Source organism: Acinonyx jubatus, chromosome A1 (assembly GCF_027475565.1).
Source record: "Acinonyx jubatus isolate Ajub_Pintada_27869175 chromosome A1, VMU_Ajub_asm_v1.0, whole genome shotgun sequence".
Taxonomy (NCBI): Eukaryota; Metazoa; Chordata; class Mammalia; order Carnivora; family Felidae; genus Acinonyx; species Acinonyx jubatus.
This window is the reverse complement of record NC_069380.1, coordinates 46,673,656-46,699,780: the sequence shown is the minus strand read 5'-3', so window position 1 is coordinate 46,699,780 and position 26,125 is coordinate 46,673,656. Positions and strand designations below refer to the sequence as shown.

Genomic DNA, 26,125 nt, shown 5'->3' with positions numbered 1-26,125 from the left:
TGCGACAAAAGGAAATGGGGGCTTCTTGGTTAAAGCAATGGCTAACCTTCTACTTTCCAAGTTTGTTTTCTTGTGTGTCATTTATGAGGAAGACCTAATTCAGGAATTAGTCCTTATTGGGTAGTTTAAGATGACCAGAAACCAAATTTTCATCCTAACGCTTCACCTTTGGTAATCTAATATGCTTCTAGTGCCAGTTATTAGGCGAAGTAGCATATGTGGAATATTACACTTAAAAAGCCCTGTTAGATAAAACCACTTTCCCCATTTAATAGATGAGAAGATGAAGGTTTTATGTCCCAGATCAAGTAGTAAGTGATGATGGATTCAAACCCAAGCTATAATCACTCTTATTTCTTGTGCTATTAAGAAAACATAGCCAGGGAACCGAATTCCTCCTACTGCACAGTAGTTGTTAAATTTAAGTTTATATTGATTCTAAAGCCCATGTGCTTAAGGACTCCATTTCATAATAGAGTCTTGAGCAGTGGACCTAGTGACTAACCGCCTAATGGTTAGTGTGCTGGGGGAGAGGAATCAGGTACACAGAAGAAATGGTCTTTTTGCAGGTTAGCAATAAATTTATAAGGTGCAAAAAATAAAGAAAATGACACAATTATAGTATGTTTTTATTTCCTAGGGCTGCATATGAATTATTCCTCCATCTTTTGAATAAGATAACTTTGAAAAGGTGATTTGCAAATATGCATATACATTCTCCAGAGGTAATGTGTCCAAAAAATTTATACTTCCCTTCTACTCCCAACGTGAACTTTTAAGATTTTAAAAAATCAGTTTTGTGTCTGCCCAACCATAATTTTATAGGCCTAAAGTCATACAGGAACTGTGTCACCCAGTCCCCACTGATTTATTCCTCCCCAGCCAAACTTGAGCTGAAAACAATGTTCCAACCCTAGGGATGGAGATATATTCTGGGCATCCCCACTAATAATGTATGATTTTTTTTTTTAAGTTTATTTGGAAAGAGAACGCATGTGTATGTGTGCACGGTTGGGGCAGAGAGAGATTCCCAAGCAGGCTCTACTCTGTCAGCAGAGCCCAACATGGAGCCCGAATCCATGACCCTGAGATCATGACCTGAGCCAAAACCAAGAGTGGGAAGCCAAACCGACTGAGCCACCCAGGTGCCCCAATAATGTGTGATACTAAGATGCTATTTGGACCTTTCTAGTGTTTACGTTTTCAAAAGTAGTAACTGGAACAGCTATCACTGGAACCAAGAATTTCTGCACAGAAATTAACAAATCAAGAACAAAAAAGTCTGGAAGCCTTCATCTTTCTATTTTTTCAATTAAGTTTGCTTTTTATCTAAGATCTATTTCTTTCACAAAGGTTATAAATGTAAATTCGTTTTATGTAAAACAGTACCCTCACAATTTTACATGATCTCACAACTACTGCCAAATTCAGTGCTGTCGGTAAGGTGTGCTAATAAGCAGTTCACTGACCCTGTAGGATAGGGGCAAAGTCCTTACTCTCAAATTTATTGTTAAACACATCAATCAAGGTAAGTACAAAAATATTTATTAATAAAAAATACACTTGTACTTCAATGACTTGAAAGTTCCAGGAGTTTTTCTGTTGTTCCCATGTCACTAAATTAAGCCCTTGATTTTTCACATTAAGGGGGAAAGAAGAAAAGCTAAACCTGTTAGTTAAAGCAACTTTTTCCCAATCACGATCACATTATTGATCCTGTGCGTAAAAAATATGTGAGGAGCCATTCACTGATGGTTTTTGGTTCTGAGAAGTTATTCTATGGACTGCTGCCTTGGGAGGATTTGCTGTTCTCATTCAACACCTCTGTGTTATGCGGTCTTCCTGTGGGGGGAAAAAACAGAAAATACCTTATTTGCTGCTTGGATAGGACCATTCAAGCGTGAAACTATTATGTGAATATTTTTTAAAACTGGAATGAGGATTTCCTTATGAATACTAAAGGTACAAGTGAAGATAGGATTTTCTAGAAGTCCATATTCTGCAACAAAAAGAGTACTTTTCCTATACCCTAATGCTTGCTTACTTTTAAATGGGCAACTACAATCCCACCTCATGACAAAATGGACGAAAGAGAAATTAAGGTGGCCTCCACATTAAATCTTCATATTCACTGGAGAGTTGTGTTCAGTGTATTGTGTTCATTAATAAATTGGCATATAAAAATCAAAGATTCTCCCAATTAGTGCCTAAAATTAATGTTTATTCAAATATGCATATATATATATATATATATATATATATATATATAGTATAACCATCCTATCTAGAAAGTTCAGTAAATGTCCTAATCAAAAGTATATCTCTGTACAAATACTTAGTAGGTAAGGTATGTGTTATTCCTGGTCTCCAAAGGCTCTTGGATTTTTAAGAAAAAAGCACTTAACCTTTGAGAGTTCTTATTTTGATGTGTAGTCTCAGTTTGAAACGTTAAAGGCAAAAACCTATCTTTCCCTTTAGTTTTAAGGAAAAGCGTTCAGGTGTCAATTCCAAAATAGGACTAGTTCTCCCTCTCCAACCTCTTAATCTTTCCCATAGCCAGAGTTATTTAGGAAAATGAAGTGTTTTGATTTAAAAAGCACGTTCTGTGGTTAAATGAACTGAAAATAGGATGAGGCTTAAACATGATGATTAAAAAAATTTTAAGCAAAATGGGGTGGAAAAAATATTGAAAATGGTCATTTATTTTTGTTTCTATTTTTAAGTAATCTCTACACCTAATGTAGTGCTTGAACTCCCAACCCCACGATGAAGAGTCACATGCTCCACCAGCTGAGCCAGCCAGGCGCCCCTGAAAAAAATCACATTTAGTAAATGCTTATAACCTACAACCATATCAAGCTTTCTCTATTTTTTCCATACCTTTGTATTAAGAACTTGAGATTTATTCTCAACTTCCAAGGTTTGTGCATCACTATCTGCTCCAACCGTATCCGTAATATTGCTTCCACAATTCTGTGTGTTATAGCCACTATCCATCTGATAGGGAAGAGAAGGAAAAATACCAAGGATAACACTGCAAACTAATTCACTTATCCACAAAATCTGAGAAACTTCTTTTATGTTTAAATAAGTAAAATTAAAAATAAATAAAATGTATTTCTAAAATTATGTACATTGGGGTGCCTGGGTGGCTCAGTCGGTTAAGTGGTTGGTTGACTTTGGCTCAGGTCATGATCTCACAGTTTGTGAGTTTGTGAGGCTCCAAGCCCTGTGCACTACACACACACACGGCATCTACCTGCGCAGTGCTGAGCACCAAACACAAAACCCCACGAGGGGAGGGATTCACCCTGCACTTAAACTCTTTCTTGCAAATTAGGTTCAGAAGGAAGGAAAAGATTGTGTATTTTTGTCCCCATCACCAACATCAGAATATCCTAAGTAATATCCTATGTGCATTCATAATCTTAAGAAAAATGTTTCCAGTTTTCAGAGGTGGATGCCTATGTGTTGACCACTGGGAGTAACACTGTATTTGAATAAAATCCTTGTAACACCTAAAACAAAGACAAAACAACCTTCCATTACATTCCAGGGGAAACACCTGGTTGTGTTGCCATTCAACAGCTATTTGATCAAAAATATAATTACCAGATTGCTTCCAGAGGAGCTGACAATTACTCATTTTTTATTTTATTTTTGAGAGGGAGAGGGTGGGGGAGAGGGGTAGAGGGAGAGAAGAGAGACCATCTTAGGCAGGTTCCACAATTAGCACAGAGTCCAAAGCGGGGCTCGACCCCACCACCCTGGGATCATGACCTGAGCCAAAGTCAAGAGTGAGATGCTCAAATGACTGAGCCACCCAGGCCCCCCTGCCAATTACACTTTTATCACTAGCGCCAAACAACTGGCTTTGGGAACTCAATAGTAATACATCAAGGGAAAAGTGAATACAGTATGGAGTAAGACAGGCACAGGAGTTTGTCCCACTCCACAGGAAGAGAATAATCAATGGGCGGCCCCATGAGATGCTGGCTGACTGCACTGGCTCTCATTGAGACCACTACTAATGATGCGTACCACAGGCCAACTAGACAGTACACATCATCTCGTAACTTCCCACAGGCATCAGGAGCATCAGAAACATTTTATAGTTGTTCTTAGCTGTAGATGAGGTGCTTTTTTAGCTTAAAAACTCACGCTCTACTCACTGTCAAGTGAACCTTGTCTTAAGATCCCACAGCCTGTAAATGACCAAACTCTAATTCAAACTGAGTTCTGAATGCTATGTAGATCTGCTTCCAGTTGGACTACGCTGCCTTTAAATGGTGTTTCTACTGCCATCACCCTACACAGTTACTATATTTTTCCCCCACATGAATCAGATGCGGTCTTTCAAAAACCTTCCAGGTTCAGGTTGGCAGCTGGCAAGAGTTGTGGCTTGTAGTCCATTCCCTGAAATCAGGCCTCAGCACTTTCACCCTTCCCTCACCATCCTCCTCTTCCTCCTCCTCTGTCCCTCTTGCTTGCTACTTGTCACAGAAGACTTTGTCTTCCATTAGTTAAGGCAGTGCACTGAAAGTACACTCATGTGAACTCTATTCACAATGACCAAACTATTAGCCGACAACCCTCCTATTCTTGCTGTTGTCAATAAGAGGGAACAAGGTCACAGAAGCTCTCACTTCCTGAAACTGAGAAAACTAACTGAGCTAGTAAATCAGCTGAAATCTGCCATTTTGCTTTCCCAAGCCCAAGGCCCTTAAAGCCATGCTAGCCCCAGCTACAAATATGTGCACCCATGTCCACCCCAGCCCCCCGCCCCCTACAAAAGTGGAAGGGTCACTTGTGCTAATCCCCCACCAGAGCTCTACAGTCTATCCCATCTTGCACGCCTTGGTTCCTTCATATATAAAATTCATCACTTTTTTACAGATTATATTTATCACATCTGCTGGAAGGTATCATGAGGATTAGATTCTAACTGTGAGATACTCGCCCTGGTCTCTCATACTTCAAAAGGATACATAATTGATACCTATTATTAATAATTATCGTGCCCAATTTCTGGTTTTCTTTGTTCTTTTTACTCTTCTCCCTCTCCAATTAAATATGCTAGTTCCCCCATCTAAAGTGAAAAACAAAGTTAAAAAAGAAACTACAAAACGATCTTGGACATTAATGTTCTTCTCTAGCTATGGCAACCCTCCCCTTCACAACTAATGTTCTTCAAAGAGTTATCTACACATAGTGTATCATTCCTTCACCTCCTTTACCTTCCTTCCATTCACTTTTCACCTCCCCACCTTGAGGCTGCTCACTCACCAAATTACTTGTTATTAATTCAACAGCTACTTTTCAAGCTCTATATCCCTTGCTCTTACTTTCGTAGTACTAACCTTTCTTTCCTTAAGATGCTCCATGACACTGTGCTTTCCTCGTGTCCCCCTCTTCCCCCCACCGCCGCCTGGTCCTTCTCAGTCTCCTTTGGGGGCTCTGCTTCCTTCACCAAACCTTTTCCTCAGGGGTCAAAACGCTGGATCAGTGTTCTGACTTTACACAGTCCTTCTGGTTGAACTTACCTCTATATCCATTCTGTTTTGAATCCAAAATATTTAACGAGTAGCTATTACATAAGCTCTGGGATAAACACAAACATACATGATTGCGTGATAGATTGTCTGACTGGCAAGAATGCAAAGCGTACAGGGAATTATGAAAGCATATAATGAGATCTGGCTTGGCCACAGTGATCAGGAAGGACTCCTTTGAGGATGTAACCATTAAGTTGTGAACTAAAAGACTAATAGGAGTTAACTAAGTAAAGTGGGAGGGACAGAAATTCTACACAGTGTGTGGAAAGGCTCTTTTGACAAGAGGGAACGTGGCTATTTAAAACTCTGGAAAGCTAATGTGACTGAAACAAAGGGAAGGAAAATAAAATGAAGCCGATGAGTAGGCAAAGGCCAGACCATGCGATGCTTGCCAGTCGTGCTACAGATATTTAGATACCAAAAGCAAAAAACAACTCCCTGGCCCCCCAAAAACCTTAGAAATGAAAGGTGCAGAAACAAAAACATAATAGAAGAATTACTATATAAAGATGAAGAAACTCCCCCAAAATTAGAAAAGGAGATAAAAAATAGAGTGAAAAGATTTTAAAAACTGGAGAATTAAAAGGAAATTCCAGAAAGGAAAGTGAGACAGGAGAAATCTAGGATAAAAAGATCCAAGTGAAGGGCACGAGTTTACAGGTCATAAAGACCTGCTGAGTGCCAGTACCACAGACGAAAAGGTACCCACTCCAAAGAAGCACTGACATCTCCGCACACTGTAGACAAAGAAAAGATCCATTTATGTCCAGGGCTGGGTAAAAAGAGACCATTTACAAAAGATTAAGTATTAAAATGGTTTCAGGGGCACGTGGGTGGCTCAGTCGGGTAAACATCTGGCTTTGGCCCCGGTCATGATCTCATGGGTGGTGGGTTCGAGCCCCATGGAGGGCTCTGCGCTGAGAGCTCAGAGCCTGGAGCCTGATTCGAATTCTGTGACTCCCTCTCTGCCCCTCCCCTGCTAATGTTCTGTCTCTGTCAAAAATAAATGAACATTAAAAATATTTTTAAAAATGGCTTCAGATATGTCAACAGCAATCATGAAAGAAAATCAATGAAACAATGCCTTCAAAGTCTAAAGGATAATTATTTCCAAACTCTCATGTGAGAGAATGAAGAATACACAATCAGGCATGCAGTATCTAAAAAATGTACTTCTCCTCACAAAGATACCAGAAAATTTGTTCCAGTAAAGTGTGAGGTAAACCAGGAAAGAGAAGGATGGAATGTAGAAAACAGGAGACAGAACACAGGAAAGGGGAAGAGAATTCCCAGTCTGATGAAGGGAGATTCTAGAATGACAGCTGTGCACCACCACATGCGGAGGCCAACCCGTCCACCCAGCAAGTCAAGAGACCCTGGGAAAATGTGGCTGTCTTCAAATGTTTAGAAGCTACCTTTGCGGTAGGAAGACAAGAACACCTGAAAACATTTTTAAACTACAAAATGCTCTGCAAAAGGTTAAGATTATGATATGGCCCAAAGGGTAAAACTGAAACTGACTGGTAGATAAGATATCACAGACAGAAGCATATTTTATCTCAATGTGGGGAAGAGATTGTAATGATAAGAGAAGCCCGAAAATGGACCAGAATACCCCTGGCAGGTACTCAAGCAGACAGTGGATGATAATTTAGTAGTGATACAGGCTTCCAATGGGTAGTTGAATTAGATGATCAAAGTGCATGGCAGTGAAAGCATTTTATGATCCTTCTATAAATGCTCTGGAAAAACAAAAAAAGGTAGTGAGGAAAAGAGAGAGAAAAAGAAGTTAACAATACCTTGAAGGCTAAGTTTGACTCTAAGTGCTTTTTCATATAGGAACCAAATTTAGAAGCTAAAATATATAAAAGTGATTCTAGTGTATTTTTCCTGAGCAATGATCCTAGAAGTCAGGAGAGACCATTATAGACATAAAAATCTGAGCAGATGATTATATTTAATTTGGGGTCATTTAGGATCCCCCTGTGAGTTTTAAACTTTAGCATTCCAAACCTGACAGCACTAGGGCACTATAGGGTGGTAGGAGAATTAAATGAATGACTACAGATAAGGTGGTTGGGAGAGCGCCTGACACACTGAAGCACTGTGTCCGTGTTAGCTATTACTAGGAGTCCGTCCAAATCTGGATTAAATAACATGAACTCTAAAGCCATATTGCCAGGATTCAAATCTTGCACCACCACTTATTAGCGATATAGGTAAATTACTTAACGTCTCTGACCCTCAGTTTCCTCCTCTGTAAAATGGGGACAACAGTCCACCTATTTCATAGGGCTGTTGTGAAGATTCAATAAATTAACATATGTAGAGTACTCAGAATAACGCCTGGCATACACTAAGAGCTACATAACTGTTAAATGTTGTTACTATGAAATGGCAGGTGAGAACTGCCTTTTTGACTATGTTAAAGTTCTCAGCTCAAAGACTATGGCAATTGGGGTGCCTGGTGGTTCAGATGGTTGCGCATCGGACTCAATTTTGGCTCAGGTCATGATCCCAGCTTTGTGGGATCGAGCCCTGTGTTGGGCTGCATGCTGAGTACGGAGTCTGCTTAAGGTTCCCTCTCTCTCTCCTCAGCCCCTCCCTCCCCCCACCCCCCTGCTCGCACTCTTTTTCTCAAAAAAACAAACCAAAAAACTATGGCAATTAATGGAACAAATGTCCTTCTGAAAGTCAATGCTGGCAGGGTGCCTGGGTGGCTTAGTTGGTTACACGTCTGACTCTTGATTTCGGCTCAGGTCATGAGATCACGGTTCGCGGATTCGAGTCTCCCATCAGGCTCTGCACTCACCGTGTGTAGCCTGCTTGGGATTCTCCCTCCTGTTCTCTCTGTTCTCTTTGTGCGCTCTCTCTCTCTCAAAATAAATAAACTTAAAAAAAAAAGTAAGTGCTGGCTATGAAGTTTACTTGTCAAATGAATCACGCTTTTCCTGTTGACAGTATCCTGTCAGATACTGCAAACTGGAAATGTGTGATTAAGTGAAAAATGTTGGTTATAAATCATTTTTAAAAAGTACAAAAAGCATATACATAAAAGTCCTTTAACTTGTTTTTTTCTTCCCAAACCATATAAAGGAAAAATAGAACTACTGAAATTTTACAAGACAAGTACCTTACCGGGAACTGAATTTCCTTGGCGCTAGCTTCACACGAGAGGGGGAGATGAATCCTGAGAGGTTGCCTGACCCTAGCACTCTGTAGAAACAGAGCAGCTTGATTTCTTTTCTGCTGTCATCCTTTCTTACTCCGAATAAGTATCAGTTAACATGAATACTAAATACGCACCATCAGTCCAAATTAAAAAAAACAACTAACCCTCTTAGTATCACCATGTATGGATATATTTTTTAAATGTTACATAATGCTACAGTCGCCACGTTTAAAAAAAATTTTTTTTATGTTTATTTATTTTCTGAGACAGAGAGAGAGAGAGAGAGAGAGAGAGAGAGAGAGAGAGAGAGAGAGAAACTGAGTGCGAGTGGGGGAGCAGCAGAGAGAGAGGGAGACAGAATCTGAAACAGGCTCCAGGCTCCAAACTGTCAGCACAGAGCCTGATGCAGGGCCCGAACTCATGGACTGTGAGTTCATGACCTGAGCCAAGGTGGGACGCTTCACCGACTGAGCCACCCAGGGGCTCCTGCTACAGTCCTCACATTTAACCCATTTTCTTTCTTAGTACAATCTTTGAGAAAACCAGAGTACAGGAGAAAGTAAAGGACTCCAGAATATTAAATTATCTTACCTGAATGTTACTGCTTTCACAAGGAAGGACGCTGCTTTCTGCAAGAGGTGACATGCATATGTGAGAGTTTTCAATACTGAAGGCAATCCCACTCACAAAATCAGTCATGGGCAAACTCCCATTATCAACTGGCTCCTTAATCCAAGTGTTCTCATCTGCTATCTCTACAGGATCAACCATGTCCACAGTGTTGTTCTCCTTCTCACTTTCAACATCCTGCAACAGTGCTAATTCTTTCTCAGAAGCACTGGACTGATTCTGTGTGATAGACATGGCGGTCACTACTACACGTGTGCCACGTGGAGAAGTGTCACTGTCCAACTGCCGCAGGTGTGCAGCGGTGTCCATGGCTGGTGATGAGGCATCCGTGGGAGGAAGATTCACTTGGTCTTCATTTTCACCGTGAGCCTCAAGGGGAAAGGGTATCCGAATCAGTGAGGTCCGATACTGAGTACCACCCGTACACATTTCGAGTCTCATAGGAGACCAATTCTTAATTGGTGAGCAACCATCTATATAAGGACTTCTGATGCATGGATTAGTAATTCCATTAGAATTTGTTGTTCCAGACGAATTATCAGGAGAATGAAACGTAAACTTCCTTTGTTCTAAAAGATTGGAAAGGAAAAATTACATCACAAAAACATACAAATGGAAAAGACATTACTGAATGGTAATTATCGTGTTTTAATGCCAGAAAAATTGGATTTCTGTAACACTGTACTATTTACTTAAGTGAAATTTAGGTGTTAAAAACAACAGTGCAAATGAATGTGTACTCTTTAAGTAGGGTAAGACTCTTCAAAAAGAATTCCTCTGGTACTTCCTTTCAATTATCAAAATAATTTACTTCCTGAGAATTATTTCCTCATAAACATATTGCTACTATAATATATTGTATATTATATTAACATTGTATATTACTCATTTACATATTCACATACAATATTATCACAGTAACAATACTATTCATATACAAAGAAAATACTGGATAAATCAGCTGACAGCTACAAGTTAATAGCTGTACCTGGTAAATGAAGTATGTAAAAACCTTGTGAAATACTACAAGCAATTTGTTAAAAGGCAAGCAAAAAACTGTAGAATAGTGTTTGCAATAACAAAGAATTTAAAATGGAGCGCCTGGGTGGTTCAGTCGGTCGAGTGTCTGACTTCGGCTCAGGTCGTGATCTCAAGGCTTGTGAGTTCGAGCCCCACATTGAGCTCGCGGTCAGCGCAGAGCCTCCTTCGGATCTTCTGCCTACCCCACCCCCAGCCCTGCCTCTGCTCTGGCCCTTCCCCACTTGCGCCTGCCTCTCTCTCTCAAAAATAAATAAATATTTAAAACAAAACAAAATGAGTCAAAGACCTTAACAATGATAATCAAAATGATAAAAATGCTTTACAATGTTAATACTTCTTAGAACTTCACTGGCTTAATGAAAACAAAAATTAAAAAAAATAAATAGGCAAGGGGCGCCAGGGTGACTTGGTTGAGTGTCCGACTATGGCTCAGGTCATGATCTCACAGTTCGTGGGTTCGAGCCCCGTGTTGGGCTCCGTGCTGACAGCTTGGAGCCTGGCGCCTACTTCGGATTCTGTGTCTCCCTTACTTTTGCCCCTTCCCTGCTCGCTCTCTTTCTCTCTCTCTCTCTCAAAAATAAACAAACATTCAAAAAAAAAATAGGCAAGATTCCATAACCAATCCTCCCAATGGTAAATAAACATACGAAGTGTTCAGCCACACAAACAATAAAAAATATTGAAGTTAAAGCAATAAGAAAGCATTTATTCAACAAAAACAGTAAAATACTAAGAATCCCTCCCCCCAAATAAATGGCCAATAAATATTCAGAAAGAGTTCAATATCATCATAATCAAAGATACAAAAATCAATAAGAGGCATTTTTGTAATATACCAAACTAAGAAACCTCACAAAGAATGGTAATACCAGTGTTTCTAGATGGGAGAAACTGACTCTCTTACATACTGTTGATAAAAATTTCAACTGATACAAACTTTTATGTAGAAAATTTGATAAAATTCATCCAGAGCCTTAAAAACATTCACCCCTTTTGATCAAATAATTCTACTTCTGAGAATTTAACCTAAAAATATAAATATGTACAGTACAATGTAAACACAAAAATAATCAGGTTTTTGATAAAGAAAAATTAGAAACATTTTAAAAGTTATCAATGGCTGAAAACAAATGATGCATCCATGATATGGGATATTATATAGTGATTCAAAATCTTTGTTTCAATAATAGATAATAATAATAAAAATAAAAATAAATGATTTCAATGACCTATGAAAATATTCATGATACCATACTTTGCTAAAAAAGCAGAATACAGAACTGTGGTCCGTGTATGTCTATCTCCACACAAAAGTACATGTGTAAGTATTTATATAAAAGTACACATACATACATAAAGTATGTACAAAAGTATGTACAAAAGTACACATACATACATAAAAGTAGTTTTTAGGTTTCCAATTTTATTTATTATGAATAGCTTTTGATTGTGAATTTTTTCAAAAGAAGCTATAATTTTTTTCAGAGATACTGACATAGTGTAAAGAGAAATATACAAATCTCCACACACTATACCTTAAAACCTTACTCAAATGTATCTTTACAAAATATGAATATCTGATTACCAAAGCCTGACCCTACAGGTCAGAAGGCATACAGAAACCAACTGAACTCTAAAATTGCCATCTTTCTTTGATTCCCTTTATAAGAATGCTTGATGTAACACTGCTAATCAGATTACCTGTGTTTAATAGTAGCACAGAACTTTGCTGAGAATCCAGTTTTTGAAGGTAAATTGTTCCTTTAAAAAAAAAGCCAGTTTCTAAATTTCAGAAGGTGAGTGGAGCTCACCTAGTTAGAGCTCTATAGTTCGAACAAGCTAAAAAAGAACCTCTTTAATAACAAATAATAGTAACATGAAATTTCAAATAGGTGTTTTATTCTGAGACATACCCGAGAGCGGAGTCTTTCCTATTTGAAGTGCAATTGGCGAGAAAGTGGGTGAAGAAATAGGTGAAGGGCTGGTTATACTTCCCAAACTGTATTTTTTTGTGCTCCCCTGAATAGGGCTGGAAGAAAACTGCCCCTGTGATAAAAATAAATAAATAAAATCACATGGTTCTCTTTCTTAATTTGTTATATACACCATATGTTATTTATCTTCATCTTCAAAACACACTTATAAAGTAGGTCATATAAAGTTTGGTCATCCACCAAAAGGCAAGGCATCTTATAGCAAGGACAATTAAGAAGACTGTTAAAAATTTTTGAAACAGAGTCTGTTAATCAAAATAAAATATAAATGCAGTGTTTAAACAAACCATTCTATTTCATCCTAGCAGCTGTTTATGAACAACTCTAAATTAAATTACTCCATTAATGGCAATCCAGTTGTGGGATACTGAGAATCTTACATAGTTCAGTAAACAACTTACACTGAAATTTCTAGAGACTCGTGACAAATCTGGTCATCCCATATACCTCTAGATCAGAAACAGAAGCTGACCAAAAACACTCCTAACGACAAAATGTGAACTAGCCTAATCCTCATGAAATATAAAATCCACAACAACCATTCCTGGAATGTAAAATGAGCATCGAGGTCCATCTCATAGCAAACTAACCACCACTTTTAGTGCACTTCTTACCGAACTTGGGGTCTGCACAGGGCTCCTACACCGTACAGGAGATAAATCTATCGAATAAAAAACCTCAAGTGAGGCTTGAGCACCACTGCGAGGACTTCTGGGAGAAGCTGGAGGTAAGGAGTCAGAAATACTTCCATTGCCATCTAAAAATAGCTTTCTTCTGAGGGATGAAGAACTGAGGTTTCCAGGAGACTGATCTGAAAATTCATCAGCTCTAAAATAGTCACCTATATTTAATGTTAACAGAATAAAAGGCAAAGCTAGTCATTTTGAAGAGCAATTATGCTTCAGTTATATGATTTTTTTTTTAAGAAACCAGCATGTACTGTATGTTTGAATTTTGTTCAAAAAAGAGGGCAAGGTTTAATTGCATATGTGACGTTGGCAATCTGAAATTATTCTTTTTTGAGTACTTCATGATTAGTATAGGTAATACCAATAAGATGTGCCCATGAATAGTTTATGTCTACAGTAAAATTCATTATCACAAAAAGGCTAATTAAGGCCATGCTAAAAGGAGAAAGTTCAGGATGGTTTCCCCACTTCTTTAGAGACATTGCCACCTATTTCCATTTACGAAAAGCCATCAAAATAAAACCTTCTATTTAAGTTATTAAAGGTTTAAACAAATACAATACTTACCTAATACATTTTCTAAATTAAAATCCACAGGAAGAGACAGCAATGTCTGACAAGCAGCTGGAAGCAAGCAGATAAATAAATACAAACACAGATAAATCAATGCAAGCATATTACATGCAATTTAGCATGTGCTTCCCAATCAGCCATCTCCCCATGCTGTTTCAGCCAAACTGAATGATTTCATTTATGTATTCTATTACCTAACATGCCAACTTTCTTTAAGCAGTTTCCAGCACTGATATAAACCTGATAACGCCAAGAGTTAATTCCTGGTTATACTGTTGGTGCTGGAATCAAAAAAGAATCCAGCCTAAGGCGCCTGAGTGGCTCAGTCAATTCAATGTCTGGCTCTTGATTTCATCTCAGGTCATGATCTCACAATTCATAAGATCAAGACCTGCACTGACAGTGCAGAGCCTGCCTGGGATTCTCTTTCCCTCTCTCTCTCTGCCCTTCCCATGCTTGCAAGCACCCTTCTCTCTCTCTCTCTCTGTCTCTCAAAATAAATAAACTTAAAAAAAAAAGAAGCCAGCCTATACACCTGACTCTTCAATAACATGGATTTCAACTGCATGGGTTCACTTAAATGTGCACATTTTTCAATAAATACAGTACAGTACTATAAATGTATTTTCTCTTCCTTAGGATCTTAACATTTTCTTCTAACTTACTTTATTGTAAGACTACACTACATAATACATATAACATACAAAATATGTGTTAATCAACTATGTTATTAATAAGGCATCCAGTCAAAAGTAGGCTATTAGTAGTTAAATTTGGGGGGGGAGTCAAAAGTTATATATGGGTTTTTGACTACATGGGGCACTGGTACCCCAAGCCCCCAACTTCTTCAAGGGTCACCTGTATTTGGGGGTAGATTTCCCAATATCCGCACACATTTTTTTTTTTAAATGCTGTCCCAAACCAGAAAACAACTCACATGCTTTGAACAAGAAAACAACACACTGAGGCGCCTGGGTGGCTCAGTTGGTTAAGCATCCGACTTCGGCTCAGGTCATGATCTCTCAATTCGCAAGTTCGAGCCCCGTGTTGGGCTCTGTGCTGACAGCTCGGAGCCTGGAGCCTGCTTTGGATTCTGTATCTCCCTCTGTCTCTGCCCCTCCCCCCCCCATGCTCTGTCTCTCAGAAATAAATAAAAAAGTTAAAAAAAAAACCACACACACACACACACACACACACACACACACTACTGCTATTTCTAAAACTGGCAGGATATATCTATTCTGATTATTTTTTAAAATGAGCTTTCCTATAGTTCATTCATAATTAAATAATTTCAATTCCAGAGTAAAATGTTATCACACAAACTGAATTTAAAATCAAATGTAGTTTAATGTGGAACATTCTTCATTTTAGATTATATTTATACTTACCATTGCTTTTCTCAGCATGGATGGTAAGCTTTCTTCCAACTGGAGATTCACTAGTTATGTTAATACCTGTAAAACATTTTAAGTGTTAAATCTTATATTTTATATTCTTCATTTACTTTAGGATTACTTTTTTCAGAGTAAAAAAAATGAACAGAGTGAAAACTTTTACTTTACGACATTTAAAAAATAAATGTCTGCATATATAATAATTTGGCATGTTTCTGTTAGTTTTTTAACTTTGAGGGAGCACAAAGATAAAACTTAAAGGATTGCCACAGCAAATAAGGAGGCACCAAGTAACAATTTTTAAGGAAAGTACGGTTACTCTCCATTATGTTAACCTTAAAAGATTGAGGATGCACGTTAGCATACCTCAAAGTCCTCAAGTCCTCTGTTGCTTAATGTTTTTGCAATATGGGTTAGGTAAATTGTCTGAATTAAAATGCCAGATCATTCTGACAAAACCTAAAATTTGATAAAACCATGCTCAGTTTTTTTTTTCATAACAGGAGTCAAAAGTAAGTGAAAATAATTTTTTTAACTGAAAATTAATGACTACTAAGTTTTGTAACTTGAGAATAATCAAATAAAAAAACAAACACACAATGAAAAAAATGACTAATATAAACAAAATAAAAGGGAGGAAAAGGCTCCAGAAAGCTTAAAACAACATTACAAAATATAGTAACTTAACAAACCTAAATAAATAAATGGGTGAATGAGTAAGTGGGTGGACGGGCAAGTGAATTAAAGCCTCCTATTAAATGCTATCAGAATAAATAAAAAAGAAAATTCTACATTCAAATGCTTTCTTTGCTGTAAGCAGTGTGACCTTCTATAACAAATATAATCAAGGCACTATGCTGCCGAAAACTCTTATGTCCTTCAGTCTGCAGTCCAAACACCTTAGCACCATAGGAAGCCCTTCAAAACCTTGTCTCTGTCTCTAGCACAGTCCTCCAACTAAACACTAGTTATTTGAACATCTTAAAAAAAACAGGTGGCTGGGGTGCCTGGGTGGCTCAGTCAATTAAGTGTCCGACTTCAGCTCAGGTTCTTGAGTTTGAGCCCCACGTTGGGCTCTATGCTGACAGTTCAGAGCCTGAAGACTGCTTCCAGATTCTGTGTCTCCCTTGCTCTCTGCCCCTCCCTCTCCCTCTCAAAAATAAACATTAAAAAAATTTTTTTAAGATAAACAGCTTCTCTCACATTTAGGTATTTCTCATACTATTCTGACTTTCCTCCCTCATTTGCTGAGTCTGGCTAATTAAGTCTCAGCTTAAATTATCTTCCAACAGCATTCCTCCTCTGACCTTCTTAGATTAGAAAGACACCTACTGCAGCACTATTACACTTTTCAAATCTTTTGCAAGTGTTTCTTTGTTTTCCCCTAGAAGGACTTTTTTTTTCAATATATGAAATTTATTGTCAAATTGGTTTCCATACAACACCCAGTGCTCATCCCAAAAGGTGCCCTCCTCAATACCCATCACCCACCCTCCCCTCCCTCCCACCCCCCATCAACCCTCAGTTTGTTCTCAGTTTTTAAGAGTCTCTTATGTTTTGGCTCCCTCCCACTCTAACCTCTTTTTTTTTTCCCTTCCCCTCCCCCATGGGTTTCTGCTAAGTTTCTCAGGATCCACATAAGAGTGAAAACATATGGTATCTGTCTTTCTCTATATGGCTTATTTCACTTAGCATCACACTCTCCAGTTCCATCCACATTGCTACAAAGGGCCATATTTCATTCTTTCTCATTGCCACGTAGTACTCCATTGTGTATATAAGCCACGATTTCTCTATCCATTCAACAGTTGATGGACATTTAGGCTCTTTCCATAATTTGGCTACTGTTGAGAGTGTTGCTATAAACATTGGAGTACAAGTGCCCCTATGCATCAGTACTCCTGTATCCCTTGGGTAAATTCCTAGCAGTGCTGGGTCATAGGGTAGGTCTATTTTTAATTTTTTGAGGAACCTCCACACTGTTTTCCAGAGTGGCTGTACCAGTTTGCACTCCCAGCAACAGGGCAAAAGGGTTCCTGTTTCTCCACATTCTCGCCAGCATCTATAGTCTCCTGATGTGTTCATTTTGGCCACTCTGACTGGCGTGAGGTAATATCTGAGTGTGGTTTTGGTTTGTATTTCCCTGATGAGGAGCGACATTGAGCATCTTTTCATGTGCCTGTTGGCCATCTGGATGTCTTCTTTAAAGAAGTGTCTATTCATGTTTTCTGCCCATTTCTTCACTGGGTTATTTGTTTTTCGGGTGTGGAGTTTGGTGAGCCCTTTATAGATTTTGGATACTAGCCCTTTGTCCGATATGTCATTTGCAAATGTCTTTAGAAGGACTTTTTAAATAAGCTTAAGAACACAATAAAATGAGAAAAAAATTTGATGGTTTTGATTACATCAGAATAAGAATTTCTATGCAACCAAAGACATGAAGAACAAAAATGGTGTATATATGGCGGAATGAGATGGTATTTCAAATGTTTAGAACCAATATAACTATGTTATACAAGGTGTCTTAGACATTAACAAGAGAAAAAAGACAGCAAATCCTAAAAATATGACCAATAAATTATTAATAGGTATTTTACAAGAAAGAAAATTTCAAAGATCATTAGTATATGAAGAAATGAAAATTTCAACAATCACTTAGAATGTCAACCCATAGGAAAGGCAAGCATGTGAAAGATGGATAATGCCAAATGTTGGCAGGGCTGTGGGGACACAGGAATCCTAGGCACTGTTACTGGTTGTGTAGACTGTGCAGTCATTCTGGAGAGCAGGGGGGCACTGCTTAGTCAAAACAGGGAAACACATAGCCTATACCCTAGAGATTCTCAGCCTGTGTGTACAATCTAAAGAAAATCTCACTGAAGACCATAAATAAAAACACATGATTATATTCATTGAAGTGCCTTGCTGCATAAGTATTAGTAATAGTAAAAGTTAACAGTATAAGCCAATGTGAATAAACAAAACCATTCTTGCCTCTGAACACAGTATAGAGACCACATAGGAAGGCTGATTCATCTGTTCAAAAACCCAAAATAAAAGTAGTGTCTATGAAAATGTCACCTTGGATAGAGATTTTGGGGCTGGGAGGGACATTAACAGACAACTATGTCGTTCAATTCCTTTGTTTCACAAGTAAAGAGCTGAGGTCTAAAGAGATTGAATAATTTGATCCAGATCAGCCCTACAGATTTAAAGTAGCAGGAGGTCTCCCAGCCCAGGTCTCCATCTACTACTGCACGTGACCTTCAGTTTATAATGGCTGAGAATACAGAATCCAACTGAGAATGCCTAGTTTTGAATCCAGGTTCTACCACTTCTATCATCTCTGTAATTCTGAACAAGTGCTTTCACCTTTCTAAAACGAGGTTTTCTCATCAAATGAGGCCAATAATAGTACCTACCGCAGGTGAGCTGCTGTAGGGAATTACTGAGAGTACTTAGCACTGTAGGGCACATGGAGAGTGCTCAAGCCATTTTACCTATTATTGTTGCGTTTTTGCTAAAGAAAGGAACAGTCTCTCTTATACTGACAGCATAATTAATGCATGCTACATAAAAGAGTGGGCAACTTCACTGAAAATGAGCCTATATGTATAATACTCTAACATTGCTCACAACTCAAAGGACATTGAGAGCAAATACAACCATTTCCTGGGGGTGGAAAAATATTTGAAAGATTCCTGGCTTGTCCTTCAATTTCCTTACCAATATTGCAGATAATCAGCTATATTCTTTTGCCCTAGAGGTCAGGTGTCCATACCTCCTCTACCTTTATAAGAAATCAGTAAATTAGCAAAAAGCAAAGCAATTTAAGAATTTCGTTTTAGAAATTAACCTGGAAAATTGGGCAGAAATCATTAACCACTCAGTTCTTCATTCAATACCAACTATTTCTGCATCAATGAATCCTCTACAACCACCATAACTGATATTCACAAAGGTCATGAAGAAAAAGTTAAATCAGAATAAAATGGCCCCAAATAAGAACTCAATACATTTTAATCATGTTTTAAACTGTAACCTTTAAACAGTTTTTTTTTATTAAGTTTATTTATTTGAGAAAGAGAGAAAGACTGAGCGTGTGCAAGCATGAGCAGGGGAGGGGCAGGGAAAGAGGGCTCTGTGCATTTGACAACTCTATACAACTCTGTTGTGCTGTGTTCAGAAGCATAGCTACCATCTGTCACCATACAATACCAATACAGTATTCCTGACTGTATTCTCTATGCTGTGCCTTTTATTCTCGTGACTTGCTCATTCCTTACTTGGAAGCTTGATCCTTAAAAGGTTAAATCTTCTGGTATCCAGAAATCTAATGTGTATCAAGCCCCTTACCAAAGCAGACAAGTGGACACTTTACTATATATTGCTTTATATTCACTGAGTTTTATGATTCTATGATTTTTATCTATTCATATGATTTTTAGTACAACTCACATTTACTGGAATGATACTCTGAAAGCTGTTTCCCTTCATGATCAGTCCAAGGAGAGGGTACAATGACATCTTTTGTGAAAAACTAGAAAAATTAAAGTCATACAATTAGGCGTGAATTCCTCCCAAAATATAAAAAGTATCTGTTATTTTCAAATAATCAAATAATCACCAAACATGTTACACAGACTTTATAGTTACATTTAAAAATTTTAATACTTAAAAGCACAAATGACCAAAGGTGAAATAGAAGAAATTTACAGTATATATAGAAAGAGAAATGTTAATATTTCAACCACTTAAATATTTCAACTACTCAATATTAATCGAAGGGCAGAAAATATCTTTAATTCCTCCCAACTTGGGTGGGGGAAGGTGGGGATGACAAAAGGGAGGATGAAGAGGAAAGAAATAAATGTAGATAGATGTATACAGGTAAGCTAGTATGAAGGGTGTATTGGAACTGGCTTACACTGGCTCTCAAAATCTAGTAAGTTTTCAGGAAATTTGTTTCAGGAAATCAGTTGTTAAAGCTAATGTTAAAAACTTGTAAAGTTACAATTAAATAAACTATATCAAAAATAAAGGTAATATATGCCCCAACTCATTACCTGTTAATTATTTTACACTTATGAGGACCCATGCTCTTGAGATTATGTCTTTTGCATCAGTATGGTGTAACGCCCACATATAGTGGTGCACCACTGCCCTTGTTTTATCATTCAGTGATGTCACGTCTCAAAACCGGCCATGGTTGGAGTATTTACACTACAGACAGCAGGAGTCTCTAAAACTCATACTCTTACCACAACCAAAGGGCCAGTTGTTAAACATTAACTGGTAAACCACTGGCCAGTATACTCAAATGGAGATAAAGCATTTGGATACGTATCTTTCCTTTTTTCATCCCAGATATAAAATAAAGCCTACTACAAGATTTTCCTCTTCCGTCTCTGTTTTAGAGGGAATTCAAAACATTTTCTTTCCTGTATTTTTTCTTTTTACAGATGTAATTTTTTTAAAGTAATCTCTACACCCAACATGGGACTCACCCCCAAAACATTTTCTTTATATTTTGCCATACATACGATAAAGAACTAATTTCCTTGACACGAGGAAAGATATGAAAGAAGAGGGGAAGGTGGCAGAGATTATGATATGTACAATTCCCAGAAAAAAAAAAAGGACCCATAGACTAATGAAGCAATGTATTTAGTTGACTCAAAATGAAAGACATACAAATCCAAATTAACAAGATGAAATTTTTAAAGTGTTAAGAATAACACAAATTAAGGGTTCGAAAATAATCAGTATTGCAGATAATGAGAAAACAGAAAGTACCATAATGCGGCCTGGAGTAAAAACTGTTACCACCTTTTGGGAGGGCAGTATAAGCAAAATTTATCAAAACTGAAATTACAAACAAAGCCTCTGACTTAGCAAGTATGTTTCAATTACACAAAGATGTGTACAAGTGGGTTCACTGAACCATTATTTGTGATAGAACACCAAACACAACCTAAACATCTATCAATAGGGGCTGACTTAGGATACGACACATTCATACAAAGGAATACTACACTATTATTAAAATCAAATGTGCTAGTAATAATAAAAATAAAAAATAAAAAATAGTAATAAAAAAAACTAACATTATTAAGCCAAAAAAGCAAGATGTAAAACAATACGAGAATGATGATCCTATTTATGCAAAACTGTTAAAGGCCATTGGCTATTATATATATAAAATTAATCTGAAAGTATAAATATCACAGAGTTACTTTCAGGAAGTAAGATGGGAAACAAGAAGCTCTTCGTTTTCATTTTATAATTTTTCTTTGAAGTCTAAATTTGTTTTTACTACCTACATGTATTTATTCTTTCAAATACTTATACATTTAAAAATATTTAATTTGTTTCTGATATATTTGTTTCAGATACACTGACCCTAATCTTCAGTCTGACTTCATTTTCTTGTATTTTCTCCTGAATTTCCCTTTAAAGTTGAGGATTCAAAAGGGAAAGCATACTTCCTAAAACGTTGGGAAATGGGAACCAGTCTGAAAATATCTAACTATGGTGGAATCAAGTGATTCGATCAGAAGGCAAATTCTGAAGTTTCTGGATAAAGAAGTAAATAATGTTTGAGAGCAGTACAGTATGTGAAATGGTTTTTGAAGAAATAGGCTGTATCTGAAACACAAAGGGAAAATATCGACACTAGAAAAGTAAGTGCAGGAGGGGGAGAACATCACTGGATCTCGAAACACTCCACAGCTGAAGTCTTTGGGGTGCAGAAGGGCCAAATACAGCTAATGAATAGAGGGAAGCAGAGGGGGCTAGCAAGGGAAAAAGGAAAAATAAATGTTGCCATGACATAAAGGGAAATAACTAGATTGCTAATCCTTATTTACGCTCTAAGAGAAATTCATCAAACAAAGGAGCAAGTGAAAAACTTAGTTTATTATTTTTATTAAACAAACCCCACAGACCCTACATTTGGAATACACTTTTTTCTGTTTTTCAGTAAGGTATTTTATTTCATGAAATATATTGTATGTCTTAAAAATTCAAATTAACAGATAAAACCATTACCAATGCCAATCTAGATTTTCAGGTCTGAAAATATTCAACTTCCTCTACATAAACTCCAACTTGAAACCAAAGCTTGTGCTCATCAGTATTCTGAAGGCACAAGGAAGACAAACTGTGCTAGGCCCGGAGAATGAAAAGACAAACGAAGTACAATATTGGCCAAAAAAATCCCTTAGTCTAGGGGAGAGAAGTATTAAACCAATCATTACAATATTGTAAGCGCTCTAGAAGAGGCAGGGGAATGGATGAACAACATCGTCTTATGGGTGCACAGAAGGGAGCTTGACAAAGCTGGGGACAGGCCAGGCTGGTGGGGATCTGGAATGGCAAATGATTGAAGGAAGTCATCCTAAAAGAGGGGACATGCATGCAGAATTGACGCTTAACTGGCTTAATGATCAGTAACAGTTTTAAGTTACCTCTTCAATGGCTTTTTGTCTTTTGTCTTCCACATCTTTATCTATTCTATACAGAGATAAAGGAGAAAAATAACCATGCCATTACTTCAGCTGATTGAACATTTGAAATAATAAGCTTTCAAAGAAATACTTTCCTTCTGTTGAAAACTGGCAAATGTTAAGCTCATCTTAAAGAAAAACTGGTATCTTATCATATTAGTAAATGACAGTATTTAGATATTTGGCACTGGCTGTTAGGCTTACCTCCCTCTTTTCCATTCAGTGTGAATGGAAGAGTATTTTCTTTAAAAAGGCTTACAGTGATATAATTTTTAAATTACTAGTTACAACATAAAGTAATCTGAATAAACCTCATCCTTTAACCATCACAAATTAAGAAGTATTTCATTCTACAGAAATCTAAAAATTGTCCAAATTCTTTTTCTTCAATTACTGCAAGTTTATCATAGCTATAATTTTAGAATGAACTCTTACTCTGAAATAGAAGAAACGATTATCCTTACAGTTCTGAATAAAGAGGCAAAAATTTTATTTATGAAATAAAATACTGACAATGTAAAATTCTGTCTAAATGAATTTTTTTCACTTTGATACAATATGCAATATAGCAACACAAATTTATCAGCTACGTAACATGTCAGGTCTCAAGTACCGGGCACAGACCTGCTAAGAACAGAGCAGTTAGCCTTGTAGGACTTCTTACATCTGTTCCAGGAGAGAACATTTGCTTTCTGTCAATAAATTACTAAAACACTTCTTCTTTTTACAACAATTTATTTTCTCTCAAAAATTTTCATGTATTTTTTTTTGTGGCTTAACAAAAATTATATAGGAATGTATGTTTCAGAAACTAAAATCAAATGAATTTTTCAAGTAAGGGAATTATGAGAAATTAGATTACAATGATAATCCACACATCTCAGCTTGAACAACAGCCATCTGGGGGGCAAATAAATCAGTTTTCTTTACCTTATCATGAACACAACCAGGTCAAAATGACAGTGCATAATAATAACAGCATGTAGTATTTAGTATTTAGAGTATTTAGCTCTGATTTAGTATTACCTCATTCAGAAACATTTTGCTGCTTCATCAGAGGGACTTTAAGAACCTGAAATAGTCAAGTGACTGCTAGAAGCAGTGAATATCAGTTTTGGCAAATATTGTAGAACCTGATCACGGGAGGTTCTAAGAAGTCATACAGGACAGAGTATCCTGACCATTACATCACAGAACACTGGCATGATGCATATAGGTTACTGGTATGCCTTCAATGAGTCCTGAGTCAGGGAGGGCCTTTCCGGGATTATTAACCTCCCGTATGGCCAGACTTATTTGTTTGGACTCGTCTGTCTTACAGTTATCATTTTTTATGTGTAGCAGTATCAAAAGGGTGGGAAGCACTGAAATTGGGAACTCATATTACACAGGAAGAGACACTGGAAGCCACTGTTTCTAAGAATGAATCAACACATTTTGTTGAGAATGTACTCATTATCCTTGGTAGAAGCAATAACCATACATTGAATTACAATAGTAATTAAAATTAGGGTCTTTACCACTCTTTTCCCCTCTTTTGTATTACAAATCTATCTACTGAAATACACCAAGATTCTTTCCATAAACCTACCTAAACAATACATCATTTATTAATAAATATAGAAATGTTGTGTCACACCTTTGGTTAATTGTATTGTTGACTCTCTAGATGGGAATAATAGCCTATCCTACTTCAGTATTGCTCAACGTGCTAAATAAAGACTTCATAACTGATAGATTAATAGCTATCCATGGTTGAGTATACCAAGAGGCAAATAATAAAGCATATATTTTGCGTCAAACAAAAAAAATCAGCCTAATTTGTAACTCATTTGCTTTTAGATATTCTTTTTTTTCACCTTCTCTTCAAAACTGTTATTTACATTTAATTAAAAATTCTTTAATGCTGTCCCCATTCTTTTCCCTTTCTACTACACTTTGGATGGACATGAATTATGAGTGAATGGTCATCAAGTTACTGAGCCAAGAGAGGAAGGGGCAGAAACATCCAGACGAGTATTTGCAAAAACATCTTATCAGGTGTGCATTTTTGTGTGACTGAATTCTGAAGTTAAGAGGTAAACAATTGTCCATTATTGTGGACTGACAACACATGTACCTTGGGACTGAAAAATAAAAGCTGGTCTTACCAGTACTCAATTGTTTCAAAAATTAAAAAAAAAAAAAAAATTATAAAACTGACATTAACAAGAATCCCCCAAAACTACTGACAAAGGCTATTATTTATAATTAGAGTTTACAGTAAATCACAATCAAAAAGCTAGGTCTGTTGCACCAAAGAAGTGCATGTTCTCACTACACTGGACATCATCACGCAGCACAAAACACAAGTCTGGGGCACACTATGCTTAGAAACAAGTTAAGTCTGCTCTGATTACTAGGTTGACTTCAACACGATGTAATTCAGATCCGTAAGGGTCCTATATCAAAGCTGGATAATGTCTAGAAAAGCTCTCTGTTGCTAACGGATACCCTTTCATTCAATGTGTCTTAACTTGGTAAAGGGATTTTAAGCTTCCCCAAACACAGATGGCAATGAAAGAATATTTTGCTTTACCCTACCACCAAAAAAAATAAACAATACAAAAATTAATGGGAGAAGCCACAACCATGTAGAATGATACAAATTTCAAAATGTTCTTCCTTCTACCAAGTGCTGGAAAGCACAGTTGTCCCGTAAGTAGCAGAGGAAGATTATCTCTTAAAAAAAAAAAAAAAGGTTCCTACTCAGGTTTAGAACTGTTAGCAAGAGAATCTTTCTGGATATAGTTCTTTGAATTTACTCTTCATTTAGATACAATAAATGTCTATCAAAAATTTTCTTCCCTGATATCTTTACATATAAATATATTCAATCACTGGAATTTCTGATGTCCCTTTGAAAGTATGTTATTACATTTAGACACAAGAAAAGAAAACTTACCGAGAATGACTTAAGTATAAAGCTTGACGATGAATGTCTTCTGGGTCTATTTCTACCGGATTTATTACAGCTAGTTGATCAATAGACCATCTAAATTTCCCTGGAGTCTTAACAAAAGAAAGTGAACCTATAAGTAAAAGCAAACTAAAATAGTTCATCACAATGCTAACAACTGTCAGCTTCAAAAATAATGTGAATGGTTATAATACAAAAGTATTTTAAAGCTCATATTTTAAAATTTGGCTTTATCAGTAAATTAAATGGCAAATGATAATCAAATCATAAAACCAACTGACTGGACCATATCTATTTTAAAATACCCAAATCTTCCATTTGGGTGATTTTTGAAATTACATAATAATGGAAAAAAGTCACAGTAGAATAATGAAGTATAGAAATTTCACAATTAATACTCATCAGTGATGCACCATGCCCAAGTAAAAATCTTTTTTAAGAGTTATCATAGGTCTTTACTTTTACTTACGAATGAAGTGAAACTAAACAAAGTACTAACTACATAAGTGCCTACAAAGGTTCATAAAATAGTTGATTCTTAAAATAATTATGAATGGTAATCACTGCTGCTTTTCTGTAGTCAACTATCCAACTGAACCAAAAACTT

The 26,125-nt window shown here is 36.9% G+C and overlaps 1 protein-coding gene across 2 annotated transcripts in view; it reads right to left on the bottom strand.

The window, feature by feature from the left end:
- Window positions 1-1,523: 1,523 nt before the first annotated feature.
- BORA (BORA aurora kinase A activator) overlaps window positions 1,524-26,125 on the bottom strand; it is a 27,907-nt gene continuing 3,305 nt past the window's right edge. The window contains exons 3-12 of one of the 2 annotated variants that reach the window (XM_015083070.3): window positions 25,504-25,610; window positions 22,521-22,566; window positions 19,510-19,591; window positions 15,046-15,111; window positions 13,649-13,705; window positions 13,007-13,233; window positions 12,312-12,444; window positions 9,319-9,926; window positions 2,881-2,997; window positions 1,524-1,842 (exon numbers count right to left, since the gene is read on the bottom strand). In XM_015083070.3, coding sequence (XP_014938556.1) covers window positions 1,816-1,842; window positions 2,881-2,997; window positions 9,319-9,926; window positions 12,312-12,444; window positions 13,007-13,233; window positions 13,649-13,705; window positions 15,046-15,111; window positions 19,510-19,591; window positions 22,521-22,566; window positions 25,504-25,610 — 1,470 coding nt within the window. In that variant the 3' untranslated portion in view covers window positions 1,524-1,815. The remainder of the gene's footprint in view (window positions 1,843-2,880; window positions 2,998-9,318; window positions 9,927-12,311; window positions 12,445-13,006; window positions 13,234-13,648; window positions 13,706-15,045; window positions 15,112-19,509; window positions 19,592-22,520; window positions 22,567-25,503; window positions 25,611-26,125) is intronic. The other variant, XM_027064983.2, reaches the window with a different exon arrangement.